This window comes from Salmo salar, chromosome ssa29, assembly GCF_905237065.1.
Source record: "Salmo salar chromosome ssa29, Ssal_v3.1, whole genome shotgun sequence".
NCBI lineage: Eukaryota > Metazoa > Chordata > Actinopteri > Salmoniformes > Salmonidae > Salmo > Salmo salar.
Genome location: NC_059470.1, coordinates 26,591,000 through 26,611,948, shown reverse-complemented (window position 1 = coordinate 26,611,948; position 20,949 = coordinate 26,591,000). Strand labels below are relative to the sequence as shown.

The 20,949-nt window shown below is 45.7% G+C and overlaps 1 protein-coding gene across 5 annotated transcripts; it reads right to left on the bottom strand.

The window, feature by feature from the left end:
• Positions 1 to 1,097: 1,097 nt before the first annotated feature.
• On the bottom strand, positions 1,098 to 19,587 carry LOC106590473 (protein Aster-C-like). 5 transcript variants are annotated; one of them, XM_014181537.2, is made up of 18 exons: positions 19,335 to 19,587; positions 18,192 to 18,304; positions 15,270 to 15,408; positions 14,955 to 15,055; positions 14,672 to 14,767; positions 14,125 to 14,205; positions 7,890 to 8,014; positions 7,603 to 7,762; positions 7,246 to 7,402; positions 6,963 to 7,103; positions 6,094 to 6,212; positions 5,877 to 6,019; positions 5,296 to 5,399; positions 3,719 to 3,895; positions 3,470 to 3,533; positions 3,170 to 3,289; positions 2,729 to 2,834; positions 1,098 to 2,618 (listed from the first exon to the last, which is right to left on the bottom strand). In XM_014181537.2, exons 2-18 carry the CDS (start codon positions 18,282 to 18,284, stop codon positions 2,553 to 2,555), a joined length of 1,992 nt encoding a protein of 663 aa, XP_014037012.1. In that variant the 5' UTR covers positions 18,285 to 18,304; positions 19,335 to 19,587; the 3' UTR covers positions 1,098 to 2,552. The 5 variants fall into 5 exon arrangements, with proteins under 5 accessions (XP_014037012.1, XP_014037016.1, XP_014037014.1 ...); XM_014181541.2 differs by having other exon boundaries at positions 15,270 to 15,381; XM_014181539.2 differs by having other exon boundaries at positions 18,192 to 18,525; positions 19,335 to 19,547.
• Positions 19,588 to 20,949: the final 1,362 nt, after the last annotated feature.

The following is a 20,949-nucleotide window of genomic DNA, read 5'->3' as shown; positions in this document are numbered from 1 at the left end:
GTTTTGATATTTTAACCTGCGTGTCGTGATCGCGTTTGGTGTAGGGGGACAAAATAAATGTATGCATGATAGCGCACGTGCACAGCCGGTTTGGGTTCCGTGTAAGGCTCCTGTCTGACGGTGAGGGGTTGCGCTATGGTGGATTTCCTATGATCTAGGAAGCAAGGTGGATTGGGTCAAAAGTCTTTACTCCCGCGGTAAATTAAAACACTTGTCTCTTCTAACCAAGTTGATTTCAACAGCCACAATAATGCCTATTCATTTTGAAAGACAGTGGGTGCTCTTACACATTAAAGGTAGACTTAGCAAATTACATTGCCTCGAGCAGCACCCCAGATATCGAGATGCAAGATTTCACTCACACACGCTTTTAGCCAAAACAGCGGAGGACAGACACCATGTGGTTTACTTCAGCTCTTGGAGTCTACCTTTAAGGACTTCGCTCAACTACAGTTATGGAATATGCAGCATCAGACTTCTGGAGCTGGTACAAATACTTCACGGACAATGGAAACACAGGGGGGTTTATCTGTGCATGGTCCCAAGAGACCAACACTAACAAACCACTCACCTTCAGACTGCCTGCACAAATGCATGGTGGTATTTAAACAAAGTGAAGTAACCCCTAACACACTTTACTCACATGTGGTTAGTAAATCCTGTTATGTACCCTCCCCAGAGAATTAGGATAAAGGTAGAAAGATGGGTTATGCTGATTGTGCAGTCAGCGCTTTTAGCATGCCATACCCCCACTGTCACATCCTGACCATAGGGTGGTCTTATTTTCTATGGTAGAGATGGTCAGGACGTGACTGGGGGTTTATCTAGTTTATTTTTCCTATGTTGGGGTTTTAGTATGATTCCCAAGTAAAGGCAGCTGGTCATCGATTGTCTCTAATTGGGGATCATATTTATGTTTTTCCCACCTTTATTCTGTGGGAGATTATTTTGAGTTACTTGCACCTCGTCACGGTTTGTATGTCTTGCATAGTTTCACATTTAAATAAAATATGTGGAATAATACCCACTCTACCCACGCTGCGCTTTGGTCCATTCCTACACACAAGCGTGACACCCACCCCACATTGACAATAATATGTGGAGAAATATGGTTTCTTTATTCAAAGCATCAATACAGTACATCTGTCTTACAAATGTGCAAAATAGCCAACATAATTCAACTTCATATAGGGATAGTGTGGAAAACAAATGTTAGTGTGTACCCTTTTAAACTATTCACATGCCATAGTTTACACTCATGCAATGTAAACAAACAAAACTATGGAAGATTCCCGTGCAATTATAGAACAAGGATGGGTTTTACATACAATATGACGTTTTACCACACACACAACGAGTGGTATTTGCTTGAGAAAAAGTAAATAGTGATTAACAATAAAAACAAAGCTAACAAGGCAGTAGTGTGAATCAGAATCCACTCAAACTTGTGCTGCTCACATTCTTATAGTGGGTGTACACATAAGCAGTGCAGTGTTTGAGTGACGTGGCTTCCTGAATGGGTTTGTTTTACTATCATGTGGAATTAACATGAATTACAGAACAGTCACTAACCCTCTTAATTTAGCTTACTGTATATGGAACAGTCATCAGGACTTTAACGTAATTAACAAAATGCAATCAGTATTATTATTTGCATATTTTAGCTCTAACCAATTAGTCCTGAGAAAGTTCACCTGGGCGTGTGTTCAGTGGGGTGCAACGTTACAGAAGGTTCAGATAGAACTATATTATGTAGAACAAACATGCTTCTCCATCATGTAGAATAAGGATTCATGACAGCTTTATAGAAGGCATTTCTATCTGCAGTGTTCAGAACATTACACCCTTCTAAATACAACACTGATATTGAGCTCTGCTGTATATTTACAAATGTGTCATCTGTCAATCCAAAACAACATAATTATTCACATTTACACGAGCAGAAACCCACGGCCATCCAAATATTAATAAATTACATTCAAAGTATTTTCTAATTGAAAAAAAATATTCGAAATAAAATCTAAAAAACATAAAAAGTACACAAGGCACCTGTGCAAAAAGTAAAAATCTTACGTTGGGATTTATTTCTATAGCATAATTGGCTCATCTGCTGTGATTAGCTTGGCAATGGAAGGGGTACGCAGTGAGGCATGCTGGGACTGCAAGGAACATATAGTAGTCCAGAAGAACTTCAACTTAATCACCGTAACCCCAGAACATTAAGGAAGAATAAAGTACTCCCTAACCCAACAGACAATAGAACCTCACATAAACCCAAGTCCAACAGTCGCCTCCCAGTGTTGGTGATGGTTGGGAACCATTCTCTTCCTCCACAGCGCAGGACCAACAGTTGAACATTAAAAACATCCATCCACCTGGTAACACACGATCAATGGCCCTGGAACTTGTACTGTTGTTGCTCTTAGTAACAAGTAGTCGGTGTGTGAGTAGTCCCTATAGCAACACCCCTGCTTGGGAGAGTGAGTCCTGAGGCACATCCCTGTAGCCTTTACGACCCCAGGGGCATAGTGAGATCACAAGGTGTGACGGCGTCACTGAGGCGTTGCTGTCCTATTGGTTACAAAGTTCTGCTGAAGCACCAATAGAGAGCAGCGGAGCTGTAGAGAAAAGAGGAAGAAAACGGTCAATGACCGTCCAGATACACCTGCTGGGGTCACCTGGGAGGCTGTGACACTGACACACCAACACAGCTGGTCATCTGGCTCACCTGCTCCAGTAGGTTGATGGAGTCCTGTAGAACAGCTTTCAGCAGCAGCGTCTCCTCTCTGGTCCTGTGTGGAGGGGCCGGTCCGGGGCTGAAGTCTGGGGCAAAACTGAGGAGACGGACATAGACAACAGGAGAGAGAACTCCTCAACATAGCTCACACCAACCCAATCGTCAGAGCAGTGATTACGCCAAAGAATGGAGAAGGAAAGGATGCTTCCAAGTCAGGTAAAACTAAGGGGATGTGGCTGACCAGACCAATATTTCATTTGTTCAAATTGGTTAAAGTTAGATTAGGGGTTTGCTTAAGGTTAGGTTATAGATTTTGAGTAGTCGGGCTGTCAATGGGATGCTGGTCAGAAAAGTCCCTTCAGTCCTCCCACAAGGCCACAGCCACCCAGAGAGAAATAAGCGTAGGCTTTCACTCAGTGTGCAGCAGCCTACCTGCTCTCGGTCCTCTCCCGGAGGCGGTTCTTGGTGCTCAGGTACACGCGTGTGACCACGTCCTCCATGGCCCACAGCTTAAAGAACAGACCCAGGTTCAGTACTGTTAGGATCAGCATACTGGGAAGAGAGAGAGGAGGCAGTACGGTTTCTGATTATTTCAGTTCAACAAACACCTGGCTAATATACTGCAAATACACACACGCCTAAGTACTGTTTGAGCTCATGGAGCAGAATGTACTCAGACAATTGAGAAGTTGCATGCTGATTTACAGCGATGCGCTTTGAGTGTTGACTTACATGATGCTCATCCCAGCGACGATGGTAGAAACGTTCCACTGTGGACCCTTCATATCCATGGGATCTGACACACAACCGGGGACAGAAAATCATTATAGGAGACACAGCTTGACTGGAAGATGGATGACTGTGCATTTTGTAGGTGATCAAGTCATGCGATTGATTACTGATTGTTTGTATAGTATATGTAATGTTATCCATGTGTGCAGAAGATGGTTGTCCAGGGCTAAATAACAGAAGTACATGTACCCGTGTTGCCCTCTCTGTGAGGATCTAGGTCGGGCCTGTACTGGTTGCTGGGTTTCAGGTGCTCCTGTAGTGTCCGACTGAATGTCCTTCTCCGCCGGTGACGCAGCCCGCCAATTGTCTTACCGGGGTCTCCGCCTCCCTGGTTCAGCTCCGCCTCCTCTTCCATCAGCTCCGATTCTGTGATGACATTATAGGGTGAAAGGAAAATTCAGGTTAAATGTCTTGCAAGAAGGGGGTGGATAAATGACTAACAGAGGTGGTAAGGGTAATGTAGAGAGGACTGCCGTGCAATCTGTGTGAGTGCAGGGCTTTGATTCAGATCTACTCTGACGAGACTGGAGCGGGTGACGGAGGCGGGTCGTTATACAGTATAGGAGAGCGGGTGACGGAGGCGGGTCGTTATACAGTATAGGAGAGCGGGTGACGGAGGCGGGTCGTTATACAGTATAGGAGAGCGGGTGACGGAGGCGGGTCGTTATACAGTATAGGAGAGCGGGTGACGGAGGCGGGTCGTTACAGTATAGGAGAGCGGGTGACGGAGGCGGGTCGTTATACAGTATAGGAGAGCGGGTGACGGAGGCGGGTCGTTATACAGTATAGGAGAGCGGGTGACGGAGGCGGGTCGTTATACAGTATAGGAGAGCGGGTGACGGAGGCGGGTCGTTATACAGTATAGTAGAGCGGGTGACGGAGGCGGGTCGTTATACAGTATAGGAGAGCGGGTGACGGAGGCGGGTCGTTATCAGTATAGGGCGGGTGAGGCGGGTCGTTACAGTATAGGAGAGCGGGTGACGGAGGCGGGTCGTTATACAGTATAGGAGAGCGGGTGACGGAGGCGGGTCGTTATACAGTATAGGAGAGCGGGTGACGGAGGCGGGTCGTTATACAGTATAGGAGAGCGGGTGACGGAGGCGGGTCGTTATACAGTATAGGAGAGCGGGTGACGGAGGCGGGTCGTTATACAGTATAGGAGAGCGGGTGACGGAGGCGGGTCGTTATACAGTATAGGAGAGCGGGTGACAGAGGCGGGTCGTTATACAGTATAGGAGAGCAGATAGCAGTGGACAGAAACCAGTGAAGCAGCAACATACTTAGAGAGAGCAGGAGTCTATTATGGCCAACCCAACACACTCACAGGCAGAGACTCATTGGAGAAAGTGTAGTGTCACGCGTACACTAACAAATCGGGAAGCAAGTACAGGGAGTGAATTTAATAAACAAACATAGAACAAAACAAGAAACACGAGTAGCGTACAGACATGAAACAAACAATAACACCTGGGGAAAGAACCAAAGGGAGTGATAGATATAGGGGAGATAATCAGGAAGGTGATGAGTCCAGGTGAGTCTCATGAGGCGCAGGTACGCGTAACGATGGTGACAGGTGTGCGTAATAATGAGTAAACTACCGACAACGAGCACCAGAGAGAGGAGGAGACGTGACATGGAGAGGCAGAAAGACACGCTCTCAGAGGAAGATGCACTCAGAGATTAGCCAAGCGAGAAGGAGAGAGAGATATTCTGAAAGATGGCGTGGGAGAAAGAAGAGTGAAGAGATCTCCAGGGCTGCTACTCACCCAGGTGTCTGAAGTAGTCCTCCAGGCCACTCCAGGAGTTCTTGGTGATGAAGGACTTGACCAGCCCCCACGGCTGCTTCTTATACTTCACATCAGTATACACCCTGAACAACATCAGCACAGCAACTCTACAGTTGTAATTGAATCTGTTACATGGGTAATTAGTCACCACAAACTCTCAAGTACCAAACACTGCTGATTTTCTTTCTCTGTAATCAGGAACTGATTCAGACTGACCAATAGCTACCAGCGAGAACCAACAGTACATAGGCCAGCAATATGTGGAAGTGAATTTACCTTGCCTAAAGGTTATTGGTCTTTGACACACAAAACCCACTGGGCACACACTGGTTGAATGAACCTTGTTTTCACATCAGTTCAGTGAAAGTCGGTTGAACCGACATGGAATAGACATTGAATTGACATCTGTGCCCAGTGGGAAACATGTAAAGGCACCTTTGCACTGAACATTGAGACTGACCACAATGAGAAACTCAACCCCAATACCCTGAAAGTCTTCACACTAAAGTAAACCGAGCAAATATTAAATGTCTGAAGGGTGTGTTGTCACTGCTGCTCACCTGAGTCGACACTTGTGTTTGGAGTGGCGGATGATACAGTAGAGGTTCTGAGTGTAGAAGTAGTCGTGGTACGGGACGTCGTGTGTGTAGACCTCCGCGTCGACGAGGTAGTACTGACCTTCCCTGGATTCCTTGTACAGGATCTGATAGGACAACAGAGTTACACACTCTGGAAAACACACTACTAGAAACACACACCCTGCAGACCTGGGCTCACCTGGTTCTCTGTGGCGGTGGAGAACTTGCCCACCAGAGGGTTGGTGATGGCGATGGTGTAATTGAGACTCCTCTTCATGGCGCCTGACGCTTCACTCTGCCACGGGGCAAAGCTGGCATCTGAAGACAATCACACATAGGTTAACAAAACACACCTATTATTCTATTTGGTACTGCACTGAGATGGAAAGGTTTGCATTATTTCACACACACGCACAAACACATAATTTAGACCAGGGATGGACACATACGGCCCCCCTTTTGTAGGCCTGCGGCTCAATCTCCTCCCCCCAAAAATACTCAGTCGGGGTCTCAACTAAATTTCAACATTTGCTTGTACATCCGCAGTTTCTCTTATGTCAGTCACTTGTCTAGCCAAGCCAGCTAACATTTTATAGATTCATTTACCAATCTAAACTTCAAGCAATCATGGACAAATAACTGACTGGGGGGGCCCCATTACATTTTGTTAGTCACTCTCACTCAGATATATTTAAAACTGGAAAGTGTATCTCTCTGCCCCATGGCAAACTGTGTAGAATTGCAGCAAACCTTCTGTAAAACTGCACATTTCTCTCTGCCCCTCCACCATTGCTTAGTAAGGCAGAGGGGCCCTCCCAACAAATTTTCACTTAGGGCCCCCAAAAGGCTTTGACAGCATGTGTGGGTACTGCATGCAGACCCGGGAGCCACTGTGGCTCCTCATTGTGCACATCCCCAATTTAGAAATGACAACAACTCTCTGGCATTCACATTAAAAAGATAGCTTGTGATGAGTAATCCATCCTAATCAGAGGACTGTGACATAACAGGGAGTGTTGAGGACTGTGACATAACAGGGAGTGTTGAGTGGATGGGGTGATGACTCACTGGTGATCTTCCTGGCGTTCATGAATCTTCGTATGAAGTGGGAGTCGGTAAAGAGCAGCTCAAACATCTTCTCTGCACTGATGTTGAAGACCTTGTTTACATAGAGCCTGCCCTGCTGCTCAGAGACACACACCCTCTCCTCTATAAGATACACAGGGAGGGGGGTTAACATGATCTGAGGAATGCCTCTGAAAACACATCTAAGATGGGGTCAATAGCATCACACAAACACATACTCTAAAGATGCATGCATTTAACAAACACATTTGGGAATCATTCTCACCCTCCTCTGCACTCTCCGAGCCACTCTGTTCAGAGAAGTGGTCCAGGTTAGTGTTGAGGTCCAGAGAGAGCTCTGAGCGCTTGGAGACCCTCTCCGGGGCAGAGCGGTCCAGTGATGGGTCAGGAGTGCACTGAGACGAGGTGCTGTGAGCATCATCCTGTAGGACACAAACAATGGCACTCTTTCTGTCACTCTGGCTATGGAAGCCTTGCTATGTACGTGTATGCCATCAATGGGACTCGTCCTTCACTTGCAAAACTCAGACAATGAAGAAACAATATGGAGACAGTATGCCTCTACAGAGATCACTTAATATCATTCAAGCCTTTTGTGACGTTAACATGCCAGGTGTCGTACCGCATTCCTCGAATTGGCGGTGCTCTGTCCGAGGGGTGAGGGTAGGTCCTCTCCCTGGGTCGTGTTGGGCTCAAAGGAGCCCTGATCCCCTGGCTGGAGGCGCAGAGTAGACGGCCTTTCCAGCCTCCCAGAGTCCTCTCCACCGGGCCTCATGGTCAGGCTGCCAGGGACCAGATGGGGAAACAGATTAAAGAAATGTGTCAGTTAGACAGATGTAGGTGAATGCATGCTTTTCACCATTGCGTATTAGATTAGATTGATAGATGAAGAGTCCTCCTAGTCCTTACCTGGTGTGTGTCTGCGTGGTTGATTCTGCTGATCCCTGTAGACTCTCCATTTCTTCATGGCTCAGGCCCAGGTCATTACCATAGTGCTGCTTGACCACCAGCCACAGCTCCAGACTAGTCAGTGGCTAGGAGAGAGAGGACAGAGGAGAGATGGGGTTTAATTGGGTGGAACGGAGGTTGGCACACAGCAAACAGTGGGGCTTGATTAGATTTTTGATATCATGGAAAAGCAACTGATTTCAGTGTACACAGTTCCATCATCCATCAGATGCTTGTAGGCTATAGCTTGCAAGAGCTGAATCTCAATAGTCAAAATCATGAGGATTAATTCCTCTGTCTGGCTTCCCAACATGACAACCATTTTCCACCTGTGCAGGAATCTCACATCACCTCCAGTCTTAGTTTCAACCAAACAAAACAGCCCTAACCTGCTCCACACTGATGTCACAAGATATCAAAAATCAACTCACTGTAGATTAGCGCTTAAGAAACAATTATATAAAGAACTGACGCTAAGACGATGGCTGCTTCCTTGCTTAGTAAAAATTGTAGCCTATAGCTATTGACTAATAGCTACAAAATAAAGTCAGCAAAAAAAAGAAACGGCCCTTTTTCAGGACCCTGTCTTTCAAAGATATTTTGTAAAATCCAAATAACTTCACAGATCTTCATTGTAAAGGGTTTAAACACCGTTTCCCATGCTTGTTCAATGAACTATAATCAATTAATGAACATGCATCTGTGGAACGGTCGTTAAGACACTAACAGCTTACAGACGGTAGTCAATTAAGGTCACAGTTATGAAAACTTAGTACAATAAAGAGGCCTTCCTACTGACTCTGAAAAACACCAAAAAGAAAGATGCCCAGGGTCCCTGCTCATCTACATGAATGTGCCTTAGGCATGCTGCAAGGAGGCGTGAGGACTGCAGATGTGGCAATAAATTGCAATGTCTGTACTGTGCAGTACTTAATGCAGCTGGTGGCCACACCAGATACTGACTGTTACTTTTGATTTTGACCCCCCTCCCTTTGTTCAGGGACACATTAGTAAATTTCTGTTAGTCACATGTCTGTGGTACTTGTTCAGTTTATGTCTCAGTGGTTGAATCTTATGTTCATACAAATATTTACACATGTTAAGTTTGCTGAAAATAAGCACAGTTGACAGTGAGAAGACGTTCTTTTTTTGCTGAGTGTAGATTGTGTTTGTCATAGTGTCCATAAACAAACAAAGTATATTTTTTAAACTATATGGAGGGAGAATAATAAGTAAATGTTTAAATGTAGATGTATTTTGAGTATGTTCAATCGTTCAAAAAACCCATTTATTATGATTGATTTCCTACGCACAGGGATAGATTTACGAACAGGCACGCAGGGCACCTGCCCTGGAGGTCAGAGGCCCCCAAGACAGCATATAAAACACGTCATAAGCCATGAGAAAATATGTAGAATTGCAGATTAGCTTAAAAAAATAAATGCAAATATAGTAGGTGCCCCGGGGCCCCAAATCCAGCCCTGCCCATGCAACAGAATCCATTCAAGCAAGCCCCATATAGAACCAGTTTCTTCAATCCAAATTACACACACCTGATCATAATTTAGATGAATAATCAGTCACTTGTTACCAATCAAGTCAAAATAACAATTTTAAAAGATGTTTTACTTACTTCTCTGTAGCCATTACTCTGTTCTGGTCTCTGGACTGAACTGTAATAACCTGTACGCTGTCACAAAACAATCAGGAAGTCCTAGCGCCCTCAGCCCGACAATTGGAACACGAGCGCTCCACCCATTGATACAGAGATACGTAGCCTCGATATCAGCTCTACTGAATGCCAAAACTCTGGTTCAGTGACAACAAAAATCAGATCGGTTGATGAATAGCCTCTTGGGGCGTAATGCGAACGACTGCCCTGAAGAATGGATAGGTAATAAGACAGCTCTTTCCTGGGGGCAGGTTCTGTCTTAAGCAAATAAACCTTCCTAGCCACACCTATAGGGGTCATTGAACTTTACTGTCACCCGCTAACTCCCGAGCCACACTAGTGTTATTGTGGAGTTGTTTGCACAGCGTAATTCCCTTGGTCCACAGTCTTCCGGGTATTGCACTAGTTGGCCATAGAGGCTGCATTCATTCTAGGTGCTAGAATGTTTTATCGCCACTTTGCTATCAAAAGAGCCAGTACATCATTTTTTTAAATTATGCCATTCTATTCCCCTTGTATACTACATAATAACCGAATGTTAGGGGCATGGGGCCAGTCCGAGGAGCATGGTGTGTATTCAGGATTGATTAGATAAGAGCAGTCTGCCAGGGTAAAGTCACAAAAGCCTTGCATACTACATAGGACTCCAGATAGGTTGCATGGAGCTGTGATAACCAGATAGTGTCCATGTTGCAGAGTTATCTAGTCGTTGATTTACTTCACTGGATCAATGCCATTCCATAGGTGATTACCGGGAACACGTTGACTTTTAGACACAGAGCCAAGGTCAGTTTAACTTATTACCGTATTTATACTTTGTTATCAAGGGTAGGATTGAGTGAGGGGAAGATGATCCTAGATCTGTGCTTAACATAACTCCTACTTATAGAAATGCCCTTGCTATAGAAATGCTTGCTGTCGAGACAACCAAAACCATGGTGACAACAGTGTTGCAAGGGGGGGGGGCAGTGTGTAATTGGGTGTGGTAGATGGCACAGTGTTGGGAGGGGATAGTCTGTATCTGGGTGTGGTAGATGGCACAGTGTTGGGAGGGGATAGACTGTAACTGGGTGTGGTAGATGGCACAGTGTTGGGAGGGGATAGTCTGTATCTGGGTGTGGTAGATGGCACAGTGTTGGGAGGGGATAGACTGTAACTGGGTGTGGTAGATGGCACAGTGTTGGGAGGGGATAGACTGTAACTGGGTGTGGTAGATGGCACAGTGTTGGGAGGGGATAGTCTGTATCTGGGTGTGGTAGATGCACAGTGTTGGGAGGGGATAGACTGTAACTGGGTGTGGTAGATGGCACAGTGTTGGGAGGGGATAGTCTGTAACTGGGTGTGGTAGATGGCACAGTGTTGGGAGGGGATAGTCTGTATCTGGGTGTGGTAGATGGCACAGTGTTGGGAGGGGATAGACTGTAACTGGGTGTGGTAGATTGAACAGTGTTGGGAGGGGATAGTCTGTATCTGGGTGTGGTAGATGGCACAGTGTTGGGAGGGGATAGTCTGTATCTGGGTGTGGTAGATGGCACAGTGTTGGGAGGGGATAGACTAACTGGGTGTGGTAGATGGCACAGTGTTGGGAGGGGATAGACTGTATCTGGGTGTGGTAGATGGCACAGTGTTGGGAGGGGATAGTCTGTATCTGGGTGTGGTAGATGGCACAGTGTTGGGAGGGGATAGTCTGTATCTGGGTGTGGTAGATGGCACAGTGTTGGGAGGGGATAGTCTGTATCTGGGTGTGGTAGATGGCACAGTGTTGGGAGGGGATAGTCTGTATCTGGGTGTGGTAGATGGCACAGTGTTGGGAGGGGATAGACTGAACTGGGTGTGGTAGATGGCACAGTGTTGGGAGGGGATAGTCTGTATCTGGGTGTGGTAGATTGCACAGTGTTGGGAGGGGATAGTGTGTAACTGGGTGTGGTAGATGGCACAGTGTTGGGAGGGGATAGTCTGTATCTGGGTGTGGTAGATGGCACAGTGTTGGGAGGGGATAGACTGTAACTGGGTGTGGTAGATGGCACAGTGTTGGGAGGGGATAGTCTGTATCTGGGTGTGGTAGATGGCACAGTGTTGGGAGGGGATAGACTGTATCTGGGTGTGGTAGATGGCACAGTGTTGGGAGGGGATAGTGTGTAACTGGGTGTGGTAGATGGCACAGTGTTGGGAGGGGATAGTCTGTAACTGGGTGTGGTAGATGGCACAGTGTTGGGAGGGGATAGTGTGTAACTGGGTGTGGTAGATGGCACAGTGTTGGGAGGGGATAGTGTGTAACTGGGTGTGGTAGATGGCACAGTGTTGGGAGGGGATAGTGTGTAACTGGGTGTGGTAGATGGCTCAGTGTTGGGAGGGGATAGTCTGTATCTGGGTGTGGTAGATGGCACAGTGTTGGGAGGGGATAGACTGTAACTGGGTGTGGTAGATGGCACAGTGTTGGGAGGGGATAGTCTGTAACTGGGTGTGGTAGATGGCACAGTGTTGGGAGGGGATAGTGTGTAACTGGGTGTGGTAGATGGCACAGTGTTGGGAGGGGATAGTGTGTAACTGGGTGTGGTAGATGGCACAGTGTTGGGAGGGGATAGTGTGTAACTGGGTGTGGTAGATGGCACAGTGTTGGGAGGGGATAGTGTGTAACTGGGTGTGGTAGATGGCACAGTGTTGGGAGGGGATAGTCTGTATCTGGGTGTGGTAGATGGCACAGTGTTGGGAGGGGATAGACTGTAACTGGGTGTGGTAGATGGCACAGTGTTGGGAGGGGATAGTCTGTAACTGGGTGTGGTAGATGGCACAGTGTTGGGAGGGGATAGTCTGTATCTGGGTGTGGTAGATGGCACAGTGTTGGGAGGGGATAGACTGTAACTGGGTGTGGTAGATGGCACAGTGTTGGGAGGGGATAGTCTGTATCTGGGTGTGGTAGATGGCACAGTGTTGGGAGGGGATAGTCTGTATCTGGGTGTGGTAGATGGCACAGTGTTGGGAGGGGATAGACTAACTGGGTGTGGTAGATGGCACAGTGTTGGGAGGGGATAGACTGTAACTGGGTGTGGTAGATGGCACAGTGTTGGGAGGGGATAGACTGTAACTGGGTGTGGTAGATGGCACAGTGTTGGGAGGGGATAGTCTGTATCTGGGTGTGGTAGATGGCACAGTGTTGGGAGGGGATAGTCTGTATCTGGGTGTGGTAGATGGCACAGTGTTGGGAGGGGATAGTCTGTATCTGGGTGTGGTAGATGGCACAGTGTTGGGAGGGGATAGACTAACTGGGTGTGGTAGATGGCACAGTGTTGGGAGGGGATAGTCTGTATCTGGGTGTGGTAGATGGCACAGTGTTGGGAGGGGATAGTGTGTAACTGGGTGTGGTAGATGGCACAGTGTTGGGAGGGGATAGTCTGTATCTGGGTGTGGTAGATGGCACAGTGTTGGGAGGGGATAGACTGTAACTGGGTGTGGTAGATGGCACAGTGTTGGGAGGGGATAGTCTGTATCTGGGTGTGGTAGATGGCACAGTGTTGGGAGGGGATAGACTGTATCTGGGTGTGGTAGATGGCACAGTGTTGGGAGGGGATAGTGTGTAACTGGGTGTGGTAGATGGCACAGTGTTGGGAGGGGATAGTGTGTAACTGGGTGTGGTAGATGGCACAGTGTTGGGAGGGGATAGTGTGTAACTGGGTGTGGTAGATGGCACAGTGTTGGGAGGGGATAGTGTGTAACTGGGTGTGGTAGATGGCACAGTGTTGGGAGGGGATAGTGTGTAACTGGGTGTGGTAGATGGCTCAGTGTTGGGAGGGGATAGTCTGTAACTGGGTGTGGTAGATGGCACAGTGTTGGGAGGGGATAGTGTGTAACTGGGTGTGGTAGATGGCACAGTGTTGGGAGGGGATAGTCTGTATCTGGGTGTGGTAGATGGCACAGTGTTGGGAGGGGATAGTGTGTAACTGGGTGTGGTAGATGGCACAGTGTTGGGAGGGGATAGTGTGTAACTGGGTGTGGTAGATGGCACAGTGTTGGGAGGGGATAGTCTGTAACTGGGTGTGGTAGATGGCACAGTGTTGGGAGGGGATGGTCTGTATCTGGGTGTGGTAGATGGCACAGTGTTGGGAGGGGATAGTCTGTAACTGGGTGTGGTAGATGGCACAGTGTTGGGAGGGGATGGTCTGTATCTGGGTGTGGTAGATGGCACAGTGTTGGGAGGGGATGGTCTGTATCTGGGTGTGGAAAATGGCTCAGTGTTGAAAGGAGGGGACATTCTAGGTGTCCCATTTCCAGTGTTTTTGACAGCCATCAACCCATATACAACACCCTGCTCTATCTGGACAGGAAAGCCGATGGTGTTTCAATATACACAGAACCATGGACCTGCAATAGCTAACAGTACTTTACGCCCAGGGTGCGTCCTGAATATGGCACAGGGCCCAGGTTAAAAATAGTGCACTTTATAGGGAATAGGGTGCCATTTGGGATGCATCCCCAGTGAGTGAAGTGAGGTTATATGAGGTCGCTGTCAGCTGATCTGTGCCGCACCTTGTCCATCAGCGTGTTCTGCCACATCCGGAACACTCCCTGGTAACTCTTCTCTCTGGACGTGAAGGAAGTGAAGAACAACTGTACAGAAGAGAGACAGACGCTTCAGTTCAAATTAAAATTCCACCCCAAAACTGGCTGTTTTGCATATCAGCAATCAAGTTTTCAAGATATATAACTACTGAAATAAAATACAGAAATACAGCCAGTATGATGCATTTTGCTTCATATGATTCCCCCAAAAATATTAGTCCCAAAATGTTTTGCATGTCAAAAAATGTTGGGATATACTACAATATAGTTTTTGTGTGGAGTTTTGCTTTAATATTATTGCAGTGATAACCATCTATTGGTTTGCATTGAGGATAGACAGAAGGGGTAAGTAGCATGTTATTTTGTCAGTGCTGCAGCTGTACTCTTGAGCATGAAAAGTTGCTTGATGGGTTAAACCATGAAAAGCACAGGGTCTCTTAGCTCTGGTCCAAGGCGTTAGTGCATCTATCCAGGGAAATTGAACAGAACCCAGGTGGTGTTTGAGTGACTGTACCTTCTCCGAGTCTGTGCAGATCTGAATGGCGTTGGGAATCAGCCGTGCGGTCTTCTCTCTGTACATGGCCTTGATGTCCCTCAAAGTCAAGACTATCTACGACCACAGAGCACAGTGATGTCCCTCAGAGTCAAGGCTATCTACGACCACAGAGCACATCCTTAACACGACCAGAATAATGCAATATATACACATATTTACGATATATCATTATCCAATTTAATTCATCCCCTAAACAGAAAACTGTGCCTTTATTTTTCCTTTCCCTCATGTGTGAGCTCACCTTTGTCCCCCAAAACACATTGCTATAGAAACAGAGCCAGTTCTCTGACAGGTAGAGGCGTCCCTGCAGTAGAATGTCTCTCTGGAGGGCACAGGTGTAGTCTGGGGAAAATACACGGGACGCAGCAAGAGACAGGTATACACTTAGACACAGGTAAGGTACAGGTGTGCTGGTATATGCAGGTAAGCTGTATATAGGAAGTCTGGTGAGAGTGGTGCCGATATGTTTTGTTACTGAGAGATGGTGATAGGGGAGCCGTTTCTGGCTTCTCTTTCTCATTTTCTCTCACACACACACACACACACAACAACTCACCCACGATGAGTCTCTCTGACTCGGGCAGTTCTCTGAACAGCTTCCTAAACTCCTCAACCCTCTGTTTGTAGGTGGGGGCAGGCAGGGCTTGGGGGGTGGCCAGACACTGGCCCTGAGGGTCAGATCTCTGATTAACAGGCTGCAGAAATAACATTAGAATCACATCAAAACTCATTTGAATACTAATTACTACAAGAGGTCATCCTGGCTGAACCTCTGTTGAATTCAGTTATTTTTATTCTGTATATGGAATATATTAATCTGACAATTGGTCAATATGCTCTCGGTATTCAGTAAATACAGAGAAGGCCAAGAACTGAACACTAATGCAGCTGAAAAACAGTATCACCCCACAAGCTTTGTACATTGTCAGTGTTGGGGAAGCTACTCTGAAAATATCTATTACCAAGCAATTAATTCACAACGAAATAAGTTACGCTACACTAAAGCTACCCCTATGAAAAAGTCGTTCACTACATTCAAACTACTTCCTGAGAAATTATATGTAAATCTGAAATGTCATAGACTACAAATTGCAACAGCATATCTGTTTGGGGTTATACAGTGCCTTCGGAAAGTATTCAGACTCCTTGACTTTTTCCACTGTGTTACAACCCTATTCTAAAATGGATTATTTTTTTTAAAATCCTCAGCAACCTAGACAATACCCCAGAATGACAAAGCAAATTTTTTTTGTTGTTGAAATTTTAGCAAATGTATTAAAAATCATAAACAGAAATACCTTAATTTACATAACTATTCAGACACTTTGCTCTGTGACTCGTATTTGAGCTTGGGTGCATCTGGTTTCCATTGATCATCCTTGAGATGTTTCTGCAACTTGATTGGAGTCCAGCTGTGGTAAATTCAATTGATTGGACATGATTTGGAAAGGCACACACCTGTCTGTCTATATAAAGGTCCCACAGTTGACAGTGCATGTCAGAGCAAAAACCAAGCCATGAGGTCAGAGACAGGATTGTATCGAGGTACAGATCTCAGGAAGGGTACCAAAAACGTCTACAGCATTGAAGGTCCCCAAGAACACAGTGGCCTCCATCATTCATAAATGGAAGAACTTTGGAATCACCAAGACTCTTCCTAGAGCTGGCCTCCCAGCCAAACTGAGCAATCAGGAGAAGGGCCTTGGTCAGGGAGGTGACCAAGAACAAGAGTGACTGACAGCTCTAGAGTTCCTCTGTGGAGATAGAAGAACCTTCCAGAAGGACAACCATCTCTGCAGCACTCCACCAATCAGACCTTTATGGTAGAGTGGCCAGACGGAAGCCATTCCTCAGTAAAAGGCACATGACAGCCCGCTTGGAGTTTGCCAAAAGGCACCTAAAGGACTCTCAGACCATGAGAAACAAGATTATCTGGTCTGATGAAACCAAGATTGAACTCTTTGGCCTAAATGCCAGAGGCACATTTGGAGGAAACCTGGCACCATCCCCACGGTGAAGCATGGTGGTGGTAGCATGCTGTGTGGATGTTTTTCAGTGGCAGGGACTGGGAGACTAGTCAGAATCAAGGCAAAGATGAACGGAGCAAATACAGAGAGATCTTTGATAAACCTCCTCCAGAGCACACGGGACCTCAGACTGGGGCGAAGGTACACCTTCCAACAGGACAACAACCCTAAGTACACAGCGAAGAGAACACAGGAGCGGCTTCGGGACAAGACTGAATGTCCTTGAGTTGCCCAGCCAGAGCCCGGACTTCAACCCGATCAAACATCTCTGGAGAGACCTGAAAATAGCTGTGCAGCAACGCTCGCAATCTAACCTGACAGCTTGAGAGGATCTGCCGAGAAGAATGGGAGAAACTCCCCAAATATAGGTGTGCCAAGCTTGTAGCGTCATACCCAAGAACACTCAAGGCTGTAATCGCTGCCAAATGGGTTTCAACAAAGTACTGAGTGAAGGGTCTGAATTCTTATGTAAATGTGATTTAAGTTTTATTTGTAATACATTTGCCAACATTTCTAAAAACCTCTTTTTGCTTTGTCATTATGGGGTAGTGTGTGTAGATTGAGGGGGGGAAACTATTTAATAAATTTTAGAATAAGGCTGTAACAAAATGTGGAAAAAGTCAAGGGGTCTGAATACTTTCCGAAGGCACTGTACATTAACGTGTCATTCAGCCTAATAAACACAAAAAGGATGTTTGAAGTGAGAATTAAGCAGGCCTGATGCCCAAAAGGAAATTGCCTACTTCACCCATAGTTTTTTTGCAAAAATAAAATTGTCTAGTTCCAGTAATTAGTTACACCACTGCATGGCGAAACAAAGTAAAGAACCACTGAAAACACTACCTAGATTTGAATTACTAGTTGAACTACATGTAAACTTTATTTAACTAGGCAAGTCAGTTATGAACAAATTCTTATTTTCAATGACGGCCTAGGAACAGTGTGTTAACTGCCTTGTTCAGGGGAAGAACGACAGATTTGTACCTTTTCAGCTCGAGGATTCGATCCAGCAACCTTTCGGTTACTAGTCCAACACACTAACCACTAGGCTACCTGCCACCCCATGTAGTTCTGTCACTAGTTCATCAAGTCAATTACTAATGATATGTCTACATAATACATGAGAGAATAGTCAGAATGGTCTTCTCCACTAGAGGGCAGGAACAGTTGATGTGTGTATGAGTGGGGAGTCGGCAGGCTTCATGGCATGCTATACTATAGGAGGCTGCTGAGGGGAGAACGGCTCATAATAATGGCCAGAACGGAGCAAAGGGAATGGCATCAAACACCTGGAAACCATGTGTTTGGTGTTTTTGATACCATTACACTCCAGTCATTACCACGAGCCTGTTCTCCCCAATTAAGGTGCCACCAACCTCCTGTGTATACTATGTAGGGGTAAGTGCATGATAGTCACAGACAGGTAAACAGAAGGGCTCCCTGTATCTTACCTCATGATCATCAGAGCTCCACCTGTACTCCCCCATGGAGGCTGTCTCGTCTGTGACATCAGTGCCCACCCCTGACCGGGACACCTGGTCCATCAGATCCACTGTTCCGCTGACTGGGTAGTAGAGATAGAGGCCTAGTAGCTTTAGCACACAAGATAATTCCAGCAGTCCATGTCATTATAGCAGGACTACTAGACTGGACATCCTGCTGCTATAAAGGGATTTGTTTGTTCATGGCTGGTCTCCACTGAAGACGATCAAACTTTGCAGACCATGCTAAGAGGTATGAGGATGGAATTGATATCCTATGCAGGACTCTCCTTAACCCACCTTTCTGATGAGAGAGAGTGGGAGCACAAAGAGGCACAACAAAACTGGTTTATCCTGCCCTGCCTGTCACACAGGAGAAACATTGTCGTTCACCTAGATTCCTAAAACCAATGTGGCTGAAGGAGAAATGTTGTGAGACTATTTAATATCAATAGTCCTATGAATTGATTTGATACATTCTGATCAGTAATCCCCCAAAAATATCACTTTGAATACATATTTATATTCTGCTCTCTCAGGCAAACTTTTCATTTCCATTTTGTTCTGCAGTGCATTCAAAAGACTGCACATCAAGAGCAAGCATTTTAGCAGTGCGATTCTCAAGTGATTAACAAGATTCTTTGTATGATAGCTAAACACTGCGTAAAGGGAGATAAGTATTTGCTCGTCCACCGTGCCAAAATTACGTCGGCATACGGGCCTACATGCCACGTTTAGATGGACGTTGGAACTAGGAAACTCAGAAATTTCCGACTTACTAACTGGTTGTAGTTATACACGTGCCGCGTTCAACCAGTTAACCAGTCGTAAATGTCCGAGTTTTCTTAGTTCCGACTAGTACTTGAACGTCGCAATAGTGCGTGATCGCATCATTACCAGGCCAGTTGTCAAATTCCTCATCATCCGTCAACATAGCTGCTTTCAATACAAAAGTTAACGACTTGGAATAGCGAGTTGGATGATAGTTCAAAACATTTTTTCCCAATCAGAGCTCGTTTTTTTTCAAGTTGTTTTGAAAGCGGCACATATCTGATCTGTGCGATACAACATCAGTAATAAGCAGGTAAAAGACGGTGCACATTCATAACCTACCTGGAAATGACACGAGATCTTTATCTTCTGCACTGAGTCCTATGTGAGTCCGGGATGAAGCTTTGTGAAGACCCAGATTCCTGTAAGCATGTCACCACCAGCTCCGTTTGACAAGTGTCATTCATGCAAAACTAACTCAGGCCTTTCCTTCAGCAAGGTGCACCGGTAGGTTCTTTAAATAAATGTGTGGCGTCATAAATAGCCTATATGTGCTGCAAACCCATCCACCTGATAACAGGTGAGACGAGTGGACTGATGCTGCGTTCATAACCACGTGGGAAGGTGGTATTTACCACTTTTGAGTACGATGGAGAAAAAATCAGTTGAACGGCCATCCAACTGGTAATTACTAGTGGGAAACTAGTCTCTCATCCATGAGCTCCGACTTCTTCCACATGTTGAACTCTGACACCACCTACTAAGGAAATTACCTGGATTTCAGCATTTACAGCAGTTAAATGCAACAAAATATTACTTATAAAAAGCAATCTACTAATGGTTTTTGAACACAGTAATTTGTTCACAAGCATGATAGCTGTACTTTTAGTTTATGGTTAATGTTTGCCATTAGTCAATCAGCACTTCTCAACGAATGTGAATGCATCCAACTTCTATTTATGACTTCACAACTGGTAATTACCACCTTCCCACTTGGTTGTGAACATAGCATTAATTTTTCACCTGACCCAGCCCATAGAGGAAAATACATTGAAGGAGTTGTCACCATGGTCATGCTTTGCTCATTACCATTTGCATACTTTAACTGATGGCTGTCAAACAGGTCTAAAAAGAGCCATCATTCTCTGTTCTGTTCCAACCTCACAGATCTTGTTCTAGAGGTGCATTACCAAATCACTTCTCTCTACTCCAATTTCAAAGAATGTTCATTGGCAGGCACAGGACACAATACATCAAGCTATTATATTTTTTAAACAGGCAAATTCTGAGAATATGATTTATTGTACCTGCCCAACCTAAGGCTGAGCCTTCATCACCTGCATGAGCACCCAAGGGATTTAAAAAACAGCTGTACTGCAAAAACATCACAGTTCAGTAACTAATCAAAACTATCTAGCGACATACTTTAAATAATTACTGCAGTCACTGAAACTAGTCCAGGAGAGGAATGTATGTGTGTAGTTTCACTAGTTGTGTCTGACAAACCTTCTCCCAATAAGCACATTCACAGACAAAACTAAAGGGCGGAGCGCCACAGATTCCACACAGGAATTAGAGACACGTAGCAAGGCTAGTCCAACCAGCAGCACCAGAATTATTATTTTGTCACTCTCACACACCCACTCAGACGTGACTGCATATACTAGTGGAGGCTGGTGAGGGGAGGACGGCTCACAACAATGGCTGGAACGGAGCAAATGGAATGGCATCAAACCCATGGAAACCACGTGTTTGCTGTATTTGATACCATTCCACGCCAGCCATTACCACGAGCCCATCCTCCCCTTAATAAGATGCCACCAACCTCCTGTGGTGTATATACTTATTAACATGATCACCTGTATGTTCACTACTATTGTTAGTACAGTACATACACTAGTAGCAACCTGTTGATTACACTCACAGAACATGAAGAGAAGACTGACATGACTGAAAA